Source organism: Silurus aristotelis (assembly GCF_946808225.1).
Source record: "Silurus aristotelis genome assembly, chromosome: 19".
Taxonomy (NCBI): Eukaryota; Metazoa; Chordata; class Actinopteri; order Siluriformes; family Siluridae; genus Silurus; species Silurus aristotelis.
Window position 1 is genome coordinate 18,378,809 of NC_139592.1, and position 24,920 is coordinate 18,403,728.

General features: G+C 38.6%; 2 protein-coding genes across 2 annotated transcripts in view; both read right to left on the reverse strand.

The window, feature by feature from the left end:
• Positions 1-17,296, reverse strand: part of atp9a (ATPase phospholipid transporting 9A) — a 49,459-nt gene extending 32,163 nt beyond the window's left edge. Inside the window, exons 1-13 of the mRNA XM_083570493.1 lie at positions 16,917-17,296; positions 12,432-12,576; positions 10,912-11,025; positions 10,691-10,799; positions 8,581-8,639; positions 7,009-7,060; positions 5,724-5,818; positions 5,562-5,642; positions 5,391-5,466; positions 5,154-5,230; positions 4,207-4,367; positions 3,781-3,923; positions 636-748 (exon numbers count right to left, since the gene is read on the reverse strand). Coding sequence (XP_083426619.1) covers positions 636-748; positions 3,781-3,923; positions 4,207-4,367; positions 5,154-5,230; positions 5,391-5,466; positions 5,562-5,642; positions 5,724-5,818; positions 7,009-7,060; positions 8,581-8,639; positions 10,691-10,799; positions 10,912-11,025; positions 12,432-12,576; positions 16,917-16,993 — 1,302 coding nt within the window. The 5' untranslated portion in view covers positions 16,994-17,296. The remainder of the gene's footprint in view (positions 1-635; positions 749-3,780; positions 3,924-4,206; positions 4,368-5,153; positions 5,231-5,390; positions 5,467-5,561; positions 5,643-5,723; positions 5,819-7,008; positions 7,061-8,580; positions 8,640-10,690; positions 10,800-10,911; positions 11,026-12,431; positions 12,577-16,916) is intronic.
• Positions 17,297-17,351: 55 nt separating this feature from the next.
• On the reverse strand, positions 17,352-24,632 carry sall4 (spalt-like transcription factor 4). Its single transcript, XM_083570478.1, has 4 exons — positions 24,428-24,632; positions 20,002-22,479; positions 19,624-19,916; positions 17,352-19,506 (listed from the first exon to the last, which is right to left on the reverse strand). The coding sequence occupies exons 1-4, from the start codon at positions 24,492-24,494 to the stop codon at positions 19,084-19,086; spliced, it is 3,261 nt and encodes a 1,086-aa protein (XP_083426604.1). The 5' UTR covers positions 24,495-24,632; the 3' UTR covers positions 17,352-19,083.
• Positions 24,633-24,920: the final 288 nt, after the last annotated feature.

A 24,920-nucleotide genomic window follows, 5' to 3' on the forward strand; every position in this document is an offset into this window, starting at 1 on the left:
CATAACAAAGTATACTTGCTCCATAATTAAAACTAATGCGGCTAAAATCTTCTTTACCAACCCCACTGACAAAATGATAAAACAGCGTGTCAGCCAAATGTCCTACTTTAAGACCTCCGAGAGAAGTTCTAAAAGCTCCCAGATGTATCAGAAAGTTGGAACAATAAGCTTTAGCGTTTTGCGGGCTATTTTTGGGTCGTATATTTAAGGGGTTAATGGCGGAGTTATTAAATTAGCCACCGAGAGGCAGGGAACAAGCAAATCCTGTTTCCTGCTCTAATGACTTCAAATGTCAAAGGGACAAAGCATGTCCTTAAGGGGTTATGAGGCGCATGCTGAAGGACTGGCCATATGTGGTTCGCTTTCCTATACGCCTGCAGTTAGGGTTTCTTTTGTCATTATGGACATTGTTGGCAACTTGAACTTCCTAGAACAGTTAAATCAACTCTCTGAGAGAACACCTTAAGCATTTGAACGTTTACTAGACCGTAGTAATATTGAACAATAAACATTTTGACACACCTTTAGATTTATTTTGCTTTATTTATTTAACAATGGTATACTTAATAGCCTTAACTAATCTGCATTATCCAGATTAACACCAGGCTATTCACTTATTTACTGGTTTTAGTTACCTGAGTGTAGGCGCTGAACACATGACTCTGCACTTCGTCCATAGAATCCATTCCATATGCCACGGTGCCAAGATGAAGACGCCTGAACACCATCTCGTTCTGTGTGAGAGTTCCTATTAAAAGAGGCCATCCAACCAGTCAGAGAACAGCTATTTGCAAATGACTGCGAAGGAAACACCTGCTAACTTAAAACGCAGATATTCAATCCAAACAGGACCCAACAAGAAATCGTAGAATAAATAAAGACTATTACTGAAAGTCTGCCTGTACTGAAAACACTGAAGGTATGACGTTACCGAGCAACTCAAAAACTGCGAGGGTGGATTTGGACCGTAATAAATATAAACAGTCTGCTACAATGGCCTAGGACAGCAGTTAGCATGATCAGTCCTGTATTTAAGATCCTTTCACTAAACATTACACCTCAACAACAATAAAACAAACAATGAACAAACACCCAGAAAGAGGATGGGTTCCCTTTTGGGTCGGGGTCCTCTCAAGGTTTCTTCTTCATAACATTTAAAGGAGTTTTTTCTTGTCAAAATCACCATTGGTTTGCTTTTTAGGGACAAACCTATAAATTCAAACATTATAACCTCTTTATTTCTGTAGAGCTGCTTCGGAAAAATGTACATTGTTAAAAGCACTATAAAAATAAAACTGAACTGAATTTTTTTTTTGATTATTATAAGTTATAATTCCAACTGTTTGGGAAAAAAAAATAAAAATTTCAAAGGGCTACTCCTTTGAAACCTAAATGTTACTCAGACAACTCCTAATGTTTTACTATGATTAATATCACAGCTTTGGTATAATCATTAGATTCTCAATTCTGATTGGTCACCAGTTTCTCAATTTATTGCACCAGGACAACTGTTAAACCTGAGCTTTAATGCGCTCATTCTAATACAGAATCATACAGAAAGTATAACTTTTTCTCCACAGAAATGAATAAGTATATGCATTACTCCAGTCTCCAGTGTCAGGGGTTTATAACAGTCAGAGGCAAAGCTGGATCTTTTCTGACTTAAGGAAAAGTTTCTTCAGGAGAAAGAGACTCACCAGACCCACCGTTCCATTCTCTTTCAAACCACAAAATCAGAACATAAAATCTAAAGGCTTAGTAATGGCAGAAAGCTTAGTACGTGTTTCCTGACACCTCAGCAGATCACGTTCTACTTAACAGTGTTTCACTCTTGCCTGAGTCACACTTCCGTTGTCCACTAGTTTACAACTCTTTCTTTCCCTTGACGTAAAAAGCATCTGTCATTTGGTGTCATAAATCAGAAGGGGAGAATTTAACAAGAGAGGTCAGAGGAAAACTGGAAAAAAAAGCATGGAAATGGCTTTAAATTCGAATAAGTGACACGACTTTGCCCACAGCGCACTACCTAAGCTCCACGGAAAAGATCTAAACTAACCTTGAGCTACTGTCTCCAGTCCTTAAAGTCACTTCAGTGCTATCGGCTTTCACACCAAACCACACACTGCTTTTATTTTAGTCTCGCAAATGGGACGCTCTCGAGTACCCGCTGGATTACTGAGAATAAATCGAGCTTCAAAAACAAAATCTTTCCCCTTTTTTCTGACTAAGAGACGTTATATATGAGACCTGAAATATTATGTGGTCCTCTTGAGCTATACCATTAACAAGAATATATTTGACTGGATTAAAGACAAAACGATAATTCTGAGCTAACACTTTTTTTTGACAAGCCTTTGAGTTAAAATCCACTGAAAACATTGTTCATTCCTTCTGCAGATTTATTAAGGAAGCCATGTAGTCAATGAAGCGTTAAGCTCTTTTCCCTCTATAGTCTTTAGAGCACTTTTATTGACAATACAGAATAGACTCCACAAAAACATGCAGTTGCTGATCTCACCCCCCCCCCTTCTCTCTCTCTACTGTAAAGACTAGAGAAACTAAAAAATTTAAATATCCTCTCTCTCTCTCTCTCTCTCTCTCTCTCTCTCTCTCTCTCTCTCTCTCTCTCTCTCTCTCTCTCTCTCTCTCTCTCTCTCTCTCTCTCTCTCTCTCTCTCTCTCTCTCTCTCTCTCTCTCTCTCTCTCTCTCTCTCTCTCTCTCTCTCTCTCTTACCCAACATGCTCCTGGGGTACAGTGACCAGTGTTCCTGTCCCTTTCTTCTCTTCGGTTTATTTATCCCGATACCCTACCTCTGGATAGAGTTGGAGTTGGTCTTCAATTGGAGACCATGTACAGCTGAGGATGGTTCCACAAGCACATCCTAAAGGTCCATGAAGTTACTGAGCAACTCACTGAACAATGAGGATGGATTTGGACTGTAATTAATATCAACAGTCTGCAACAATGGCTTAGGACTGCAGTTTGCATGAACAGTTTGCATCCGAGTGGCAATCACTGAACAGTACACCTTAACAATGATTGAACTATAATGAATGGACAATCAGTGCCACCAAGATGAGAATGGGTTCCCTTTTGAGTCTGGTTCCTCTCAAGTTTTGTACCTCAAAACGTCTCTGGGAGTTTTGTCCTTGTCACCGTCACCACATGCATGTTTATTAGGGATAAACTTATAAGGTTAAATAAACTTATACATTCAAACTTCACTACCTCTTTATCTCTGCTTTGGCCCATTGTCCATTGCACAATACAAACACAACTAGTCATTGAGGAGTTTTTGATGTGGCCCAAAAGCAAGTTACACTGTTACTGTTACAGCAGAAGTGTACAGAGGGTTTCACTCATGGCAGGTGAATACAGAACTGTAAGTCTACAGTGGGCACAGGTACAGAACGGAAACATTTCTTTTACCTGGTCTGTTACTGATCTTCGATAGTCCGATTTTAATGAAACTATGCCTAACGTAGTCTCACATTTCTGTTGGCTGATAGGAGTAGAACCCAATGCAGTCTTCTCCTGTGGAAGACCCAATGTAGGCTTCTCCTGTCCCATCCACCTCCAGGTTCTATGTGTTCTGCATTTTTAGATGTCTTTCCGCTTACCATAGTTATAACAAGTGGTTAACTCGAAACTTTCTGCTAACTTGAAACCTCCTCTTCCAATAACAAGCCATTTATAAATAAGAACATATTCATTTTTTATCACCACATTATGTGTATAGCTGCTTTGAGACAATGTTCATTGTCAAAATCTGATTCTCACCCGTTTTATCAGTGAGGAGATAGGAGATTCGTCCAAGCTGCTCGGGGATGGTGCTGGCTCGAACCACAGTTCCGGGGATTTTTGAATCCTTCTTGATCATCCAGCTGAACACCATCTTGCCCATATCCAGGTTTACACGCAAACTGAAAATCAGATTAAATGGTTAACACTACTGTAGAAACTGGCTGAAGCGATTTTTAAATAGTGCACCACTTGCAACATTAATTCAATGTTTTACTCGTATTATATGCTAAAAAATAAATTTCACTTAAATGAACTGCAGATTGTAAAGATGAGTGGTATTTAACCAGTGCAGCAATAGTGTTTACGGTCAAATTACTTCATTTCTACTTTACAGTAATCTGTTATATTAATGTACACACACTACACTGAGTTAAGTATCCCTAATATAAAACAATCCCTCACCTGATGGGCACTATGTTGGAAAAGAGCAACAGGAAGCGGAAGATCTGAAGGTACCAGCGACCAGCAAAGTGCTGCAGAGCCACCATGACCAGCGAGACCACCACCAGGGCTCCGAACAGAATCTTGGTTAAGCAGTTCACTTCCAGGTCAAAAAGGCCGATCTACAGCAGCAAATTGGGATCAACATCTTATACACTATATGAACAGAAGTATTGAAACACCAGCCATATTTATTTTATTTATTTAGAATACTTTATTGATCGTGGAAATTGTTATTTCTATACATATCCCAGTAATGTAGGAAGCTGGGGTCAGAGCACAGGGTCAGCCATGTTACAGCACCCCTGGAATACACAGAGGGTTAAGGGTCCTGCTCAAGGGCCCCAAGACTGGCAGCTTGAAAATTCCGGGGCTTGAACCCCAAACTTTCCAAAAAGTAACCCAGAGCCTCAACCTTCATACACATATATATATATATATATATATATATATATATATATATATATATATATATATATATATATATATATATATATATATATTTTTTAATTATTATTTTATACACACAATTGTATACAATGTTTCTGAATTCAAAAGCTTTATATTTTCCCTTCACTTGAAATAGGAGACCCAAACCTGTTCCAGCATGAAAGGACCATATAATTTACATGGACTGGAGTAGGAGATCGTTTTGCCTGCTATAAAGCTCTGACCTCAGCCCTACTGAACACCTTTGGGATGAATTGAAATTCTGACTGCACCCCAGTTCTCACCATACTTCAGTCCCTGACTTTACTGACCAATTACATTTGAAATTTCAACAGCAATTGAGCATAAATTAAAATATCACAACAATAACAATAAGATTACATAATATTACTGTTGTGTTTTTTTATTTTTATAAAATACCATCAAATTGTACATTGAAACCCATTTGTAAACGGTACCTTATTTCTTGGATTGGACGTGTTCATAACGCTGCGTAGTTCTTTGCCGGTGTAAATCACAACCCCTATCACTGTACCTGTAGTTGCAGATACACACACACACACACACACACACACACACACACACACACACACACACACACACACACACAGTAGAAATGAACACACAATAAGACATGAATTCTAAGTACCCACACATGAAGGTGCAGAAACAAGCAGTGTATCGGTTTCGCTTACCCGAGGCAACAACAGTGCTGGCCCACAGTGTGTTCTCGATACTCAGGCTCTCGTTTACGGGAGGGTCTCCATCCTCCTGGAAACAGCAACAGCAGCAGCTTTCTGGTGAGTTTTTACGGTTTCAATTCACGTTAAGAATGCGGTGGATCATATCAGCACGTCTGTACTCACCCGTGTAAAGGTACCGATGAAGTTATGGATGTCGATATTCGGTTCCTCGGCGTACACAAACGACCTGATCTGTAGAAGGTCCTACAAGCAAGCACATTCCGTGTGCTAAATGGTGCTTGGCATATTCAATATTCAATTCTATGAATTTGGTTAATAACTCACTGCTGCAGTAGGAAGTCTTTGTGTGCAGGCCACTGGGAGGCGCAGTTTCCAGTCTGTTTCTCCATCCAGCTGGTCAGTCCTCAGAAAGCACGAACCTTAAAAATAACAGACGGATTAAAAACAGTGGTACTAATAGTTCATTGTTAATTTATTACATACGATTAAGCACTACAGTTCGTCTTGGCTTACATAAAGCATTTTGACTTATAAACTGTTGCATTTTACATAGTCAGCCTCCAGAGGGCACTGTGGTGCATAATTCCTTTGTCCAACCACATATGGATGTTGATTTTAATGTATTTTATGCAATAAATATAAAAATTCCTATAGCATAGCTTATCATCATCATCATCATCCTCAAGCAGCATTACCTACATGTTAATCAAGTAAAAGTTATTTTAAATGTTATTAAACTATTTTAAAACAGCTACACACACATTCAACTAAAACTAGTTGAGTTTGGTTTATATGCAAGATTTTCACATCCCTGCCCCCATTTTAAAGATGTGTCATCCTGCTGGGGCTGTGGAACCCTAGGCTCTTTATAATTGACCTAATGGTCTACATCTGCAGGGCAGATAACAATGCACCCCTTCCTGTAAAACCAACACATCAAGCAGGCACGTTTCAACCCCCATCAAGAAAAAACAGATTTGAGCCAGGACACTCAACAAACCTATTTAGGTTTGTGTTTGTAGTCTGATGAGCACTAAATGTGTGGCCTTCAAGACTAAAAATGTCTTTTTAAAAAATTTAAATACAAATACAACTTAAAAACCCAGTGCTTTAAAAATGATCTAAATCTTTCATTTTTCAGACATGGACTGTTTTCCCAGGTGACCTTGCAGTTGAACTTTTTAGACATAACAACACTCTGTGTAGCACGCAACAAATTTCAATCTCTTGGTCATTTGTTTATTCAGATGATACCCTGTCCTTCTGCCCTTTGCATTTGTTTGTTTTGTGTATTCTTTCGATTTTCTGCGTCGCTTTGCATGTCTTGATTTTCCTCGCCAACTGCCTTTGGCATTTGAAAGACAAAAAGAAATCTCAGTCAAGATGAGATTTGATTATTCCATGCTATAACCAGCTAAACAGGCAAAAGCTTTTTTTAGGCCAAGATTCAGAAACCATAGCGTGACGCCGACACGCCATCGCTCCACTCGGTGAAAGGTGTCGGCAATAAAATGGCCCTTATTTGAAAGTAATTTGCGGGTGTACTTAGAACTCGGTTCTTTCCCTTCCTTTCTGTTCGGACGCCTGGAATGAAGTGAGAGATGTTTACCGTTTCTTTCAGAGGTCCGAACGAAGATCATGTCAGCAGGAACACGTTGATTCTAGTGGAGTGTGAAAGAATGAAGGAGAGATGGTTACAAAAGGGACATGACCACCTATAAGGGAGTCTCCTCTACCAACTCAGTCCTGCTTTATTTGGATTACAACAACTACTGAACTACTGAAATCATTTCCTGCATTGAAGTCTTTATTGAAGTCATTGAAGAAGAATTTATTTTACATGACTTTGAAAGAATCCAGAGTACAAATCATCAGAACGCCAGTCATGTAAAAGCTTCCCATTCTATTTATTTGATAATAAAGTTAATATATTCATTTATGAGAAAAATCATCTTCTAACAGTGTTTGCAATGGGGCATATCAATGTTGCAACCTTAAAAACAAAGCAAGTTGCTCAATTCTAAGATTTAGTGTCGTGCATCTCCTCATATCATACATACAGCACATTATTCATATATGACTAGTGTCTTTATGTGTCTTTTACTGATTAAAAATACACTTTTTCTCTGTTTGGTCATGTTTCCACATACCTGTTTGTTCCTGATTCTAAAAAGGCCTATCATTTGTGCATGCAAATTGATCCACCCCAACAGAAAAACCATTCTACTGACAGCCAGATCGCACCTCGGCAAAAATATGTGGTAGAATTGATAAGCATGTGCTATAGTTACAGCACCACTTTTCACCCTGCTATCTCTTAGGATAGCTACATATCAAATACAAGACAAGACAAATGTCCTGCCCTGAAAGTCAATAAGCAGTACTTTTTTCCCATACTTTGGCCACCAGGAAACCCTGAAAAAAAAGACCCTAATAATTCTGTTTGTTCCAGATACCCTGTCGACTCATTTGTCTTTCCTGAAACATCACCCGCAGTAAATATCTTCAATCGAATACAGATAAATGCTTCGCTAATTGAGCAAGAATATCTTCAGGGTGCCAGAACAAAGCCTAGCCTGCTCGTTCATGTCTTCGGAGTTTAGATGCCAGACAAACAAATCTTCTTACAACAAGCTGCAGACTGCAAGACAAAAAAGGCAACTGCTTAACAAAAGGCAACACAGACCTCAACCGGAGTGGAATTACACAGGATTACTTATAACGTAACCACTGGCCCCAGGCTACATGACTTAGTCTCTCAATAGTTCGCTCTCAATCAAGGCAATTTGCAATTTTTAAATAGAACGTGTAAATTGGTATATCCTCACATGGCTATTGTTTGAGAATATAAAAATTGTTGGCATTAAATATTTAAACTGATTTTTAAACAGACAGACAGACAGACAGACAGACAGACAGACAGACAGACAGACAGACAGACAGACAGACAGACAGACAGACAGACAGACAGACAGACAGACAGACAGACAGACAGACAGACAGATAGATAGATAGATAGATAGATAGATAGATAGATAGATAGATAGATAGATAGATTTTGGCTCAAGAGTCGAGTTACAGTTCTCAGTGGGAAAACAGTTCAAGTATTCATAAGGATAAGATGCAATTAGTCACAAGACCTCCAACCTTTTTCAAAGACTGAGCTGATTAACACACCAACCTTTTCAACGATGATAAGATCTCCAACTTGGATGCTGCTACTTTTCACCTTCATTGTTCCTTGGAGAGGACAAGAAAGAGGATTAGCGAAGCCAACAAACTCATTCGCTATGGATGCAGATAATTTAAAGAAATATACCACTCCTAATTGCCTTCAAAGATAATTCTTATAGTAACTTAGGATGCGTTATTTTTTAAGTATGTATTTTCAATACATTTATCTTCCTGGTGTTTTTTTTTTTGTTTTTTTTTTAGCATCTGATGCTGTTTCACTGAGACCAGCAATAATTGTGTATATTCATGAGTACATATTCAATTTCACTTGAAGTGTTTCTTCTGAGATTTCCCAGACCTCGAGGTTTCCATTTACTTCTCAACAATACCCTCCTATGAGGCTTTACAAGCGTTCTGGAATTGGGCAGAACTCTCTCTCATTCCACTCCAAATTAATGACTGAAATTGTTTGGAAAAGGTCAGTGACCTATAACCTGTGTAGGGACCTCATACGAAGCATATGCAAAACATTAGCATGTACACATATACAGGTATGTGCACTCAGGCTATCGAAGAGCAGAGTCATTGTACTCTGCTATGATTCTGAAATTTAGAGTGAAAAGTCTGAAAATTGTATGTGGGAAAGAAAAAGAAAGAAAGAAAAAAAGAAAAAAAAAAAGAAAGAAAGAAAGAAAGAAAGAAAGAAAGAAAGAAAGAAAGAAAGAAAGAAAGAAAGAAAGAAAGAAAGAAAGAAAGAAAGAAAGAAAGAAAGAAAGAAAGAAAGAAAGAAAGAATACTTCAGTTCTGGATATTGATGCCATGTGATTAGGGCAAAAACCTTTTTAAATATGACTTTATATATTTTTATATATTGAAAGAAAATCTAAAAATATATAATACATAATTAATTTACTGTATTTAAATTTAAAAGTAATATATTTAAAATGTATATATTTTTGCTGTTATAAAAAAAAAATAATACATTTAAAACCAGTGACAAATCAGAATCAAGCCGTTAGCAAGGCTATGATATAATTGGCTACTCACGCAAACACTTTTGCATTTTATTTAACACAGTTCCTGCTTTGAATGGTTTATTCACAACAGTCGAATTTGCTGCGTTTAAAAATCAAGGTTCGCAAATGCCTACCAAAGAGACACGTCTGTGACAAGTCATTTGATATGTAAGAACGCAAAAGTAAAGTTCCTTCAAGAAAAATAGAGAACTGCTTTAAGACGTGTGCGGTGGGTATAAATCACAGTGCTGGTGTCAAATATCTTCCACAGATCTTATTTATGGTGCAACATACACAAAAGTATTAGGACACCTGACTCTTCCATCCATTTGTGGTCCGTTCCCAGACTGATGCCACAAAGCTAGAGGCACACAATAGACTATGGATGCTGTAGCATTAAACCTTTCCTTTAGAAGACCACAAACCTGTTCAAGCATAGCAATGCGTTGTGCCCTATGCACAAAGCCACCTCCATGGAGATATGGTTTACATGTGTTGGAGTGGAAGATCTTGAGTGACCTACTAATGATCTCTGACCTCAATCCTACTGAGGATCTTTAGCACAAATTGAAAAGCTGACTGTACCCCAGGCCCCCTCACCCCACATCATTACCTGACTTTACATCTAATTGATGTAGCTGAATGAGCACAAGTTTCAGCACACTCCAAAATCTAGTTGAACATTTTCCCAGAAGAGTGGAGGTTAACAGCAAAAGTTTATGGTCAGGTTTTTCATTCTGAGCTAGGAACAGTGGAAACTTGGAAGCTGTAAATCTCAAAGACGCTGTGCTAAAAGGGACGAATGCCTGATGAATGAAAACAGAACAAAAACTTAAGAGTCAAACCATTTAAAAACTGAGTCAAAAACCTGAGTGCAAGTTGTCCACTGTTTGTTTAAAACTCGGAAATCTTACTTGAAAGCATCAGCTGATGTGTGATACTGATCTCAAACAAAGCTCCAGAAGGATATTTTCTAGACAGTTGCTTACTATACACTATATAATGGCGGACATGCTTATACAAGAAAGTTCACAACAACAAAGCTATTCTCTGCCAGCTGACATCCAGCTGCATGGCATTCCACTGTAAACAACAGCTCACCTCTTGTACAAAGCTTGCTATAAATCTGTGAATTGACCTCTTTGTCCCGCAGAAAACATCGAATTTCTTCGACTGCTTCCCTCACGATGGTGATGATCAAAACAAAACCCTGCACCAAGAAAAAAAATATATATAAATACATTATATATAAGTAGTATTAGAGGGTTGATATCTTTTTTTTTTATAAAAAGGCAACACAGGCAGAAAAGGCCTCGACTCACCAGTGGAACCCAGTAGGTGTACAGAGCCCCTAGTCTCAATTCATTCACAAACTGAGAGCAGGCCAGCAGCAGAAAGTACAGATTGAAGAAGTACTTGAACTGGTTAAACAGCACCTGCAAATGTATTGAGTAGTATTTTCATTAAAATCTGAAATGATGTTTAACAGTTGCAGGGTAAACATGCACATAATGAAAGCATGACTGAATGGCATTAATTGAAGAATGATTCATTACATAGTGACGACTGTAAGTAAAATACGTCAGCCTTCAACCTTGAAGACATACACTCTCAAAACATGTAAGGCTTATGCAAATATGTGCTGAGATGTGCAAGTGAAATGATACTTCTGTGAAGATCAAAAGGATTCACCGAAAATAATTTGGCAAAGAGCAAGAGCGGAAGAACCTTGCTGGAAGATCAGAAAGACCTTTAACGAGCTCCCCCCCCCCCCCCCCCCCGAAAATGTCAAAACCATTCGGCTACTTGTGCATGATGATCGTCGGGAGAACAATCCAAATGATCTCACTTCCGCACCCACCCTACTGGCCAGATATGACTCCTGCAGACTTTGCCCTCTTCCCTAAGATGAAGATCCAGAACAAAGGTAGCCATTTCTGACTCCATTGCGGAGATCCAGTGTGAATCGCAGAAGTTGCTTGATTTGAAAAGAAGACGTCCAGGACACGTTCCAGAAGTGGCAGGAACGCTGGGAGTGCTGTACTGCTGTGCATGGGGACTATTTTAAAGGTGATAGTTCGTAAATGTAGATTTAAAAAAATTTCTTTTTGTAAACATAGCCAGTCTGGAAACCTTTTTGACACTATTCTGGACAATCATGCAGTTGGTTCAGAAATTGCAGATCTCCTGGGATTAGCACACATACATGGAAATTCTTCAGTGCAACTAATGCAAGCTGAAAAAAATAACCACACTTTGCTGAGCAGAAAAGCATCTCAGAACACACAGTATGCCAAACCACATCGACTCCCACTCCTTTCAGCTCTGAACAGGAATCTGAGGTTACAGTGGGTTTCCTGTCTTCTTTTCCGATTATCAGCTCTCATAAATAAACAGGTGTCTGAGTGTTCCAAATAAAGTGACCAATGAGTGTATATAGCAGCACTAATTACATCATTAAACAAAACGTGTAGTTTGGTTTATTGACAGTTTGATGAGATTTCAACTTACATACCTGCAACTTTTAAGTCAATTTCCTCAAACTATATACTCATATAATGTAATGCTATATAAATGACTGATTTTGCTAGAAATTGTTGTTGTGCCTCAACAATCACAACGACAGATTTTTTTTTTACCATGCAGAAGTGCTATTGCAATCTCGGGTTATTTGCCATGCAAAAAAGTTTTAAGCAAAAATCTGGTAAATTATGTTTTTCTGAGGGGCCTATGTAAGAAAATCACTAAAGTTTAGCTTGGTTCAGGAGAATATGGAAAACATATCAAGTGTTCTAGCAATGTGTAGCACTGTGCTCCTGGGGGAACATTTATTGCCTCTTACCCCTGGCAGAAAGGTGAAGAAATTATACTTTTGGTTATTGATGACATTCTTCGGGTACCGCTGTTCCCTTTTCTCAGGATGTCCGAGCCATACTGTCCGAGGACGAAACTCTCCCGCTCCGCAACACCTCGACCACGGGCAGCACCTGCAAAACACATCTGCGCTTGTTTCACACATTCTTTACAGCCGTTTACAACATTTTAAGTGAATGTTTTTGCTTCATCTGTGCACCTAACAAAGTTTTCAGTTTCTACTGCAAATACAGTTCGTGCTCTACTACAAAAATTGTGCCTATAAATGTAGTTAAGGAATTTACATAACTTTCAGAAAAGGACCCTTTTTGAATATTGCCTTCCTTTGTTCTTTTGTGAAGTGCAGGCAGCTAGAAAGCTTTTCAGATAAAAGTACAGGATCAAATAAAACTATTGAATTCTTATTTTTTCCATTCATATTTTTTATATGAAATGTTTATATGGAAATATGATTTCATATATATATATATATATATATATATATATATATATATATATATATATATATTTCATATTTGCTGAAAATATTTTGTACATCTGAAATAATATAATAATATAATATAATATAATATAATATAATATAACATAATAATACAAATTTAATAATGAAAAATGCTTTGAAGTCATTATATACTGGGAAAGAAGACCAAAATATAAGAATGACAAGTTCTAGATATCTGTATTAACATTGATGGCATTTGGCAGACACTCTTATCCAAAACAATTGACAAAGCACCTTGTAGCCTTAATGTAAGAGTCATGTAGTGTAACTTCTTCTTCTTGAGATTTTTGTTAAACACACAGGGGGAATGGACGGTTCCTGAATGTGTGGTTTCCACTGTGAAGCATTTAAGAGGTGTAATGGGGTGAGGGTGCGTTGCTGTTGACACGGTTGGTGATTTAGTCAAAACAGAGGGCACACTTAACCAACATGGCGACCTCAGCATTTTGCAGCGACATGCCATTTCATCTGGTTTGTACATAGTGGGACCGTCATTTGTTTTTCCAACAGGATAATGACCCCAAACACACCTCTAGGATATGTAAGAGCTATTTGTTCAAGAAATAGAGCGATGAAGTGCTGCATCAGATGACTGGCCTTCACAATCACCCGATCTAAAATCAGTTGAGATGGTTTGGAATAAGTTGGATCAGAGTGTGATGGAAAACAGCACTAATAAGCACTGAAGGAGAAAGTGTGTGCAAACTAGGGCTGAAACGATTATTCGAGTTACTGTTTACCTTTTTTTGAAGTAATTTAAAATTAATTTTTAGGATTTTTTTTTTATTTACTTATTTGTATTTGCATTTTGATGTCACATGGCAGTTAAATGCACTAAATGTAAATTTTTTCTAAAAAAAAAGAAACAATTTGCTTATTCATTTTAAGAGACCTGCCTTATTTTTCCTTAGATTTTCCTCATTCCTTATTATTTTTTCCATATATTTAGTATCGCTCTTTAATGAAGAAAAGGTACTTCTTATCCGAATACTCGACTAATCGGTGGACTAATCCGCAGAATACTCGATTACTAAAATAATCCATAACTGCAGCCTTAGTCCAAAACTTTTCACTAGCACTGAAAATTGAACTTGTATCTACAAGCCAGATTCCACCATTGTGACCTAAACCTAAAATCAAGGTTTTAAAGATTTTTTTGTCACAATACTGAAGAGTTTTCTCTTAGTTAGTCGTCTCACCGTGTGACCAAAAACAGAGAACCTTCTGTCATATCAATAAAACAATAGAATGTAGTAAAAACGTGTACTAAAATATAGTAAGTCAATAAAAAATATATATATTATCTAGTAAACACTTTGGAATGCTATCAAACCAGTCATACCTACATCATTGGCAGTGAGCCATGAACACAGCATTACCTACAACCACCTGCGAATTCTCTCTCCAAATTATTAACCAGGCATGGCATATTAGGTATGATGTTCCCATGACATATTAACTCATAGGACCAAGTTCCACAATATATGGTGACAACTTTTCGGTTACGCAATTTGTGGTCGTCTCTTAGTTTGTGGCCTTCAAAATATTAACTTCTCTCGGTATGTTCATTCATGACCTTCCCGGATTACAACATGACCACCGTGTTAACTCGGCCACACTGGAGGAATCAAGGATGAGACAGCTTCTGCAAGACCAACTAAAAACCACTACAGCGTAACTAAAGCGAGTACAGTTATAAAGAAATAATATAATCATAAATAACAGCCCTTGGAAAAAACTATCACCAAGGTAATAGAGATTATTGCTAGAAAGGCACTTTGAAATAAATAAGCTTTTTTAAATAGCAAAATACTGTCTTTTATAAATAAATAAATAAATAAAAGTGTATTTGACTTCAAAAACCTTTTTTGAAGCTCTCCATGGCCATTTGTTTTATTTTCAACCAGTCCCTAAGTTCTTCAGTCATGTGTAGTGTAACATTATCTACTAACCACCTCCTTTATCAAACAAGCCTCATCTCGAAGACCGTGATGTCTGAAACATAGTGTTGTCTCCTATCTATATTCTCCTTCCATATACACAGCGTTTTCTTCTTGTAGTCAGAATATAATACTTAGCAACGAACAATAATTCCGTGAGTGTTTTGGATGCTCACTCGATTACCGAAATGGAAATGAACACATAGAATGCAATGGGTGGAGATGTGAATTCGATTCAAGAAAAATGGTAATGTTCTTCCTTTTTGCATTATGAAGTGCCTAAAATTCTCTCGAATGATTTCCATTGCAAATAGTAGATGGTAGGTCATGACTCGGGAACATATGGAAAGTTCTAATATTGCCTTCCCTTCGTTGCCTTATGAAGTGCACAAAGCGCCTCATGTGTCAGCAGCATTAAAAAAATAAAAAGACTATTTCAGGTACACAGTAACCCGGGGATTGTTTGTGGGGTATAAGTTATTAATCTGGTTTATTCATTCATTTATCTTCAGTAGTAAGCATTTTATCTTAGACGGGGTCATGGTGGATCCTTGGTGGGTCTGAGGGCATTGGAAGCAAATTAGGAATGCCAAGATGTGATGCCTAGATGTGATGTGAAGTCAAGGGACCATGCATATACATGCACTCATAAAATAAAAAAAATAAAAACCTGTATATTAAATTCATGGTTTGGATTTACACCAGGAGACATTTTTTTTTTTTTCAAAGCAGGACCTAGACAGAAACATTTTAGTCACATCCTAAACCTGAAGAAAGCACATGCCTGCGCGAGTCAAGGACTTTCCACGGCGCCTGAGTGTTAAATGCAAGCATGTATAGATCACTTCTTTTCTCATTAGGCAGTTATATTTGACACATATCTGTCACTTGTGCTGGACAATGTTATCACCTTATTGTTTTTACTGATATATCAGAACATTTACATACATCAGAGCTTTCGGTAACAACTAAAATTTGGCTGATGGTCATGTGTCTGTAGTAGCAAAATGTGCATGTGTTTATACACAGACTATATTCAAAAGAGCGTATATTCTTTAGGATGACATGGTGGCACTGACGCCATTCATGCCGTCTCATCGCTCCGGGATCCCTGGTTTTATCCTGAGCTCAGGTTTACTGTCTGGATCTGTCCTGCTCCTCTCGGTCTTGGTTTCCTCCAGGTTCTCTCATGTCCTCCTTAACTAGATTGGATTATTTTGGGCAAACGGCATGCACTGATGGACCAGCATCTCATTCACAGTTGGGTGTGTCCCCAACTCTGACCCAGTGTTCCCAGTGGACAGGTTCTAACCAGTATGACCCTGACCAGGATAAAATGCTTACTGAAGATGAGAGCACTGGATGTACTGGATGTAAACATACACACACACACACACACACACACACACACCCATCCTCAGGTCCATATTAGACCCTGGAAAACACGATAGCATTCACTACCATGATCATTCAGATCAAATATAGAACTTGTATTAAGCAGTGAATTATAATGGAAGCTCTAGGCGTCGAATCTGCGACTGTTAAAACAAAAGCTTGACTAGACAATGAATCGAATATTGTTGATTATTCGCGTGTACGGCTTCATGCACAAACAGGCTCGTTTGGTTTACCGAAATTAAATGTTAATTCGATTTTCTAAGCTTTAAAACACAAAAACTTGCCATATTTGACAAATTAAATATTTCGTCTTGAAACCAACAATATGCACCTGCACGTACGGATAAGACCCGGAACAAGGATGTAGGTGCGTTTGTTATCTCGGTGTTTAAGATAGAAATAAAAAAAAAGGGTCCTGATCCGAAATAAATGATGCAAACGTAAAATAAATGAATAAGAAATGAATGTATTAAGGGTGAAATGATAACGCAAACGTTTATTACGCCCTATGGAGGTTAGCTGCCAAGCTAGCAGGCTAACCAATGAGCAGATATACAGAACAGATATTTTCCCTTTATGAAAATGCGATGCCTCCATTGAACGCTGCTCTTACCCGATTTTATTTTTGTTGTCATGTCGTTTTTTGTGCCGAACCGGCTGCAGGGGAATATTATCAGTCATTCCGGCCATTATGGGCCGATACCGGTTTTGAAATCAGCCAGGCGTGTCTCCTGGCAGGGCGGAAGCGAGCAGAAGCTGGAGCCGTCAGAGCTTAGAGTCAGAGATCCTCAATGCAGCTTGAACACAAGAGCGCGAATGGGATGACATTAGCGCGTGCACATCCACGTCTATAAACAACACCTGTTCATTTTCCTGATAATCTAGACCAAGGCTGCAGAGCAGTAAATTAACAAATTTCTCACTTATAAACATTTGTATCACCCCATGAACAGATGACATGTTCCACCATTTTCATACATTCCCAAGTTTCCTTGATTCAGCATTTTATCCCCACATTGCACACAAACTGAAGTCAAAAGAGCCTTGGTTTGAAAGATCCTGGTTTTATTTTTCAAAATATAATCAAGACAGGATTGAGCAGGGGGGAGCAAACATTTACAAAAAAACCTACACTGTAATCAAACCTAAAACAGACTCAGCATTCGAAGAATACAAGACCCCTCTGACTAAGACCTGACAATCTTTTTCCTTAAAAAAAAAAAACAAAAAAAAAAAAAAAAAAAAGGCACAACTTGGCAATGCATACAAAAGTAAATGTACAGGAGTCTTTTCTGAGGGCACCTTGTTCTATTCTGAGCAAGAGTTGTGCAAAGTGTCCAGTGATACATTCATTACTAGAAGGGAAATTGAGAGAAGAATAAAAAATATAATAAATCAGCAGGTTCTGGAAAGGCTAAGCGTCAACATCACCTACTCCAAGCACTTGACAGGGGAGGAGGAAAAAAAATATATATATATTTACAGCTGTTCAAGTCAGTAGAGCAAGAATAAGAAAGGCATCAAATTGAGGTAGATGTTTGACAAGCTGATGTTTCGGATCCACATTATAGCATACAAACCGGTGAAAAAACTGGTGGTCTTGAAGCAAATGACAAAAGGAGGTTTAATTGTTTGCTGGTTCCCTTGGGTATGCCACAAAACCATTAAGTAGCACATTTTGACCAGACATCTACAACAACGCCGTTTAAATTGATAAAATTAAGAAAAGAAAAAAAAAAAAAAAAAAAAAAAAAAAGGGAAACACTGTGCAGAGGGGGAAAAAAAAAAAAAAAGGACAAACTAAAATGTTACAGCGAACAAACAGCTCCCTGGTCAACAGATGTTCCAGTTAAAATCTAAATCTTGGCCACATGTAGAGAAATAAAGTGCAGGGATTTCAGCGTCGTACTGGCCCTTACAAAGGAAAACCTTAAAGTTTTCAAATAAAGGATGGTCAGTCCCACTGATGGGAATAAAGGCCCAAATGCCACATTAAATGCTTATTGTGGATTTCACAAACAATACTCTAAAGCTACATGTAAAAAATATAGTACACTTTGGTCATAAACAAAAAGATCTGCAAAGAACCTTCATTATAATTGTTGGTGCTTTTTCTTTTTTCTTTTTTTAAAAACACGCACCACAGAGGCACTTAAATAAATTTTTTTTTTGGTAGAGCAGAAAAGGAGCTACACTGCAATTCAATAGAATAAGTTAATATGAAATCCTAGATTCCAGTCACTTCAATAGGCAAGTCTGAAACTAACAGGAACTTCAGCAAACTGTTATACATCTATTCTACACTGCCCAAGAAGAGCTGTGAAATAAACATGCCCTAGATCACCAAGCATAACTTCACCAAAACAAGAACATGGGGCCGATAGGACTTTTAAAAATAAGTGTGAGATTGTAGTCTACACCAGTTTACTGAGAGATCTGGTAAAACTGTAGTTTAATCAAGTCTCACTAGTAGGACAGTTCTGGAAGAAAGATCATTTCAAGTAAAACTTACATTCAACTTCTAGAAACATTACTGGAAAATACCCGCATATATTAGAGAAAAAGAAACAGTAATAACTACAGTAGTTACATCAAGGTTTCAGATGAAGTCCACAAATCAGTGTTGCTCACATTAGGACATTTAATAAAATTTTTGCAGCCCAAAAAAAAAAAAAAAAAAAAGACCCTAAAGGCAACATGAAAGAACCGAATTTGATTGTGCCTACTGAAAAGTTTGTAGCAAAATCATTTAGATCACTGAATGAAAACTCAAATGTGGTCTAATTCACTTTGCCCTCCTCCATAAAGTGTGGAAACTGAGATTTAACTACACTCTCAGAGCCATTCTTTTCCATTTCAGCAACAGTACCCGGAATGCCTGAATGAGAGTCCATCTTCATCAAGCCTCCTGTGGAGCCAACCAAAGGGCCTCCAGCAAGGCTTCCAGGGATTGGGATTCCTCCATTTTGAATGACTGAAATTTCATTGGCTTTCATGGCCAGCCCATTCGAGAAAGCAGCAGCGTACTGATTCCAAACCGCTGGATCAAAGTTCATCGGTGAGGGAATCAAATCTTTTGGGGGCAGCATGTCTGGGATCATCTTCGACTCTGCACCCATGGCCATCAATGCCATAGGATTATCCAAAGACAAACGCTGACCACGCCTGGTCGTGTTACTCCACATGTGTGTTCCAACATGGACCTGAAATAGTTGGATTAAAGTTGTCAGCAAAACAAATCAATTGGCATGGTGCCTAAGGGTTCAGAAAATCACTGAACTGAACATGTAAGCATATAGACTAATGCAACTCCAAGTTACCTTGAGGTTTCCTTTAGTTGTGAAAGCTCTACCGCAGATGGTACAAGCAAAGGGTTTTTCTCCGGTATGTGTACGTTCATGGATCTGCAACGCGCTGGCTGAGGAGAAATTCTTGCCACATGCGTTACACAGATGCTGCTTGGCAGAGCGGCGAGGGGCACTTGAGCCAGGTGGCGGAGTGCCCGTCACCTGGGGCGGCGGATTATTGGCACCAACTGGATTATCAGAAGGATTTGGCATTTCCAACTTAACTAGGCTTTGAGGCACCCTCATAAATGGCATATGACCAGCAGCTGTAAAGCATAAAGATTTATTTACCAAACTGATTCCAAAGGTTATTGCATTACAATGTAAACTAAACAAAAGTTAAAAACTTACAATAATCTCCATTGGAAAATGACAGACCAGGTTCTTCCTTGATGGCCTTTGTACTGAAACTGGAAGTCAAATCCAGGGCACCATTTGTTTCACTGAAATCTTGAATGCCGTCAGACTCCACTCTGGCAGTTCCTCCAGCCAAATCGTCCGGATTTATAGATTCTGGAGATTTTGCCTGTCCATTCTCCAACTGTTCATCTATTGGAGATGAGGAGTGAAATGAAGCAGAATCTGACACAACTGGACTGCGTCCGGTCTTGTGCACCACCTCTCCGGCTGTAAATGGTGAATCTTTGGGCCCGCAGTCACTCTCTGATGCAGTGCTGCTCTGTCGCTGCAGGTTCAGAGCAGATGTGAGGCTTTTCATATGGTTTTCTAGGGCAGTAATGCCAGTGAACATGGCAGCTGAGCCACTAAATGGCTGATCTGCTTTGGCAGCATGTGTAGGAGTAGCCTCAGAGCTGTTTGGGTTCTCTTGATTATCAAAATCCAAATCTTGTTCCTCCATGCTCTCCTCAAGCCCATTTGCATCAATGTTCTTAACTGTCAAACTGGAATCCATCACATCAGGGCCCTCGTATTGGTTCTCAGGCAATGGCGTGTTGGGAATTTGGCCACCCATGTGCATTCGAATATGCTGCTGGAGCACAACGGCATTGGTAAACTTCTTTTGGCAAATTGGGCAGGAGTGTTGCATTTTAAGGGGAGTGTTTGCCCTGTGGACACCATAGTGGGCCTTGAGGTTGCCCTTAGTAGAGAAGGCCCTGCCACATATCTTACACTTGTAGGGCCTCTCACCTGTATGGGTACGGTAATGCATCTTAAGGGAACTTTGACAGCTCAGAACTCTGTGGCAGATCAAGCATTCATTTGGGTCGTTGGTTTTTTTCTCCAGACAATCCACCATTTGTTGAAGCTTGGCTGTGCCAGACCCATTCTCACCCAGGACACCATTATCATTCATTTGATGCAGGCTACTTAGTGCATCTGGAGCTTCTTTGCTCTGGTCCAGTCCTACATCAGTACTGAACATGCCTGATGAAATGGATGCACCATCACTGCCAGAGGAGGAGGGTCTTTGAGTATAGAGGTCCCCAGTCACTGGAACATCAAAAGAAGACTTGAATCCCTGGAGCCCTGATGAGTGGATAGCAGTGGATGGGAGTCCAAGCACTGGTTTGTTGTCTACAAGATTGGATTCTTCCATGGGCACAGACATGCCATAGGGAATGCCGTTGTTTGTAGGAATGTTGTCTAGATGCTCAGGTACAGGATGTGGATTCATCTTAATGTGGGGGTACTTCTCTTTGTGCCTCTGGAAATGCACTTTGAGGTTTCCTTTAGTTGTAAAACGGTTTCCACATATGTTACATTTAAACGGTCTTTCACCAGTGTGTGAGCGCAAGTGAATCTGCAAGGCACTGTCATTCCCAAAGGTCTTTCCACAGAACTTGCATTTATGCTTGTACATCTGCTCACCACCTCCATTCTTTAATTCTGTGATCCCGTGCAGCTTGGTTTTGCCTTTTTTGGAAGGATCTAGATTCGCTGCAATGTTTGTAAATGGACTCTGGAATGCCAAAACTGCTGGCGATTGTGGAAGAAATGCTGGAAGTCTGTTTGCTAGATCAGGGAGCCCTTTGATTGCGTCAGGTTTCAGTGGTATTGACCCACTTCCAGCAAGTGATGTAGGAATGCTGTTGGACTGCGGTAATTTGTCTTGCTTGAGAGCTTCCAAGGACAAACTCTGGGTGCCTGTACGTTTTCCAATTAGAGCAGCAGCAGCTGAAAGTTGCTGAGAAAGATGTGCACCAAGTGCCTTCAGCGGATCCACCGTGCCTCCCATTGCAGACTGGATGCTCTGGGGTGTCATCATGGCCACCTGAATACGAATCTGTTCGGTCAGTTGGATCTGCTGCAGTTGCTGTTGCTGAAGACTAACCAGTTGTTCAAGGATCATGGGTATTGCATTAATGGCATCTTGAGATGATGGTGGAGGAGACTTCTGAGTAGAAGAACTAGATGAATGCTGCGTTACAGCTACTCTGGTCGAAGGCATGGCTTCAAGAGTAACATTAGAGTCTTGCATTTTGGAAGCTGCCATGTAGCCCATGTCAAGGCTGTTGGACAGATCCTCCTGGGATTGTTTCAGGTCACTTTCTCCATTTAAATTCAGCACTTCCTCAGTAGTGTCCGCGAACTCGATGCTGTGCTTCGACTGAGAAATACTACTAGAACGCCCATCGCTGTGGTCACTTTGGAATTCAGGAGATCTCTGTGAGAATTCTAACGGCATGTCGCCCCCCTCCCCATCCTTCATAATGACAACCTGTTGGCTCTTGTTGCAGTTTCTCTTGTGTTCAAGAAACTCCATTTCATCAAAGAACTCAGCACAGCATTTTTCACAGACTCTCGTTTCCTCAATCCGACACCTCTTGGTTTCATTCCCATCCTCTGTATGGACACCTTGTAGAATCCCTGCAGCAATAATATAAAAACTAAAAGTTTAAAAACACCCAAAAAGGGAGAAAGAAAACAGTTACATGATCAAGATATTATTGAATTATCATTTTACAACACCAATTTAAATCAGCATCTCTTTTGCTTTTCCAGAACTAGACACTGCTTGAGAGAGACACTTAATTAAAAATAATAATTTGATCATTTTGAAAGGTTTAACTAATTGATAGTAGTTTAGATATTATGTTAACCAAGATTAGCATCCTAATGACTAAATAAAAATGAAAAAAAAAAGTGGGATTAAACTTAAGTATCGCAATATTTTAAACAGATCCATTTACAATACAAATGCCAAAAACCTTTTTTTCCTGATTAGTTAATGAGACCCAGACACATGTTGGAAAAAGTAAATTTTACATTTTGAATGAACATTATAAAAATCGACCAAAATTTGTCCTATTAAATGATCGATCTATGTATTTAGCTTTTCTATTTTTTAGCCAGCTCATGGTCCAAATGTTACCGCTTTGCATTTAAAATGAATAAATAAAAAATAAACAGGGAGGCTATTAACATTCCAACAATGAAACTGAGAGGTTCATTAATTGCTCACCATTAATTGTTCATAAAAACCAGATACCACACAAGCTGTAGCTCGTGTTACATGGAAGTGAGAAATACACACTTATCTAGACAAGCTGAGTAACTTTTAGATAAAATTCTCAGGTATGGATCACTTTATATATATATATTGAGCCAAGATAAAATATGAAATTAAGATTCATCTCAAAATAATTAGTCTAAATTAATTAAACGGATGAATTCAATCAATCCAAAAGTTCAACAGCTAAACGCTTCAGGTGAAGGTAAATCTGTATGGAATCGAATCGCCACAAGGGGGCGCGTTAAGCATAAAATTCCATATAAAAGAGCACACAAGTGCAAAGGCATCATATTTACTCAAATTGTTTATTAATACTATTAGAAAGGAAAAAACTTTGGGTTAATTGGAAAACAAAAACAACCATGATTACTTGATGTAAATGCATGTTGAGGTTAAGTTATTGTGTTGTTGAAGTCAATCAAAAAGCGCATGGAAAGAAGGGGGTCAACCTGGCCATGGATCACGCACTAAGGGCTACAGTTTACATATGTGAACAGCCATTGACCCCCCACCTCCACAAATACTCTTCCCCCATCTCCCATCCCCCAGCCTCCATATGAAGCTTAAAGAAAAATCATGCATTTTAACCAAGATGGGGGGTTTATTGCTTTTGTAGCCAGTTTGTTCGCGGAATCAAGTTTCATCCAGAAAACCTGTTGATCGCCTTTGTTTTGATCATCACCTCTAGATCTCCAACATTGAACAAAAACTTATTCAAAACACATTACGAGATCAATATTAACCCACAAAAGAGTTAGCTGGAACTTTCTCTCCCATGGCTACATGAGCATCATTTTAAAAGTTCAGCAGAACCTGGGATTTGGTTCTTCAGAAGGACTTGGGTGGGGGGTGCTGAAGACCAATACTAAAAAAAAAAAAAAAAAAAAAAAATCAATCTAAGTGTTTTAATGGATTTTTTCGCCATAAGAAAACAAAAAGTTTTTTTTTGTTGTTAAAAATTACAACATGCACTCATTGTTACTAATATTATATTAATAAATATTGGGAGTAGAACTTAATATAAAAGTGGCCCAACAGACACATTGTAACATTCAAATATTATATAAATATCATATTTTGAAAATATTGTAATTCAAATAAAAATGGTCTAAAATTAATCCTAAATCATCATCATCATTATTATTTTACATTGTTAACACGTTCAGAATGAATTTAAAGTTAATAGAAGTCATAATGAAAAACTGAACAGGTGAAAAAAAAACCTTTTTTTTTTTTTTTTTATATATATAATATAATTTCATAAACAGGATTTTCCCCAAAATATCTTCGAGCAGCTCTTACCACTTTCTTTTAAACCGGGTTCTTCCGAGTTGATGTGCTGCGGTTTGGACTGCTTGCGTCGCGACATGGCAAAGGGCTACACCACCATCTGGGGCAAATAGTAACACGCTTTACTCTCTGCTCCTTGGTAAATTCTCCAGGTCGCCCGAAATTAACCGTTCAAGTAGAAATGCGCATGTCAAAGTAATTATTATTATCAATAATGCATTGCGATTTATCATGGTGCCCTGACAGCTGATTGGCTCCAGTCCAAGTGCTTGCACATTATTCAAATAAGCTTCATTGATGAGGAAAGCAGAACGCGATAAAGAGGCGGGAGTAGAACCCTGCGGAGAGCCAATCAGATTCCGATGGGCGTGTACAAAATGGGGGCGTGGATATCAGATTAGTGTGTTGCTTTATAATTATTAAGCAGTGTTGCATAGAAACTTCCAGAAATTCCAGCTTTAGGATATGCACTAGTGATCAAATTAAGTGCAGAAAAGATGCAGGC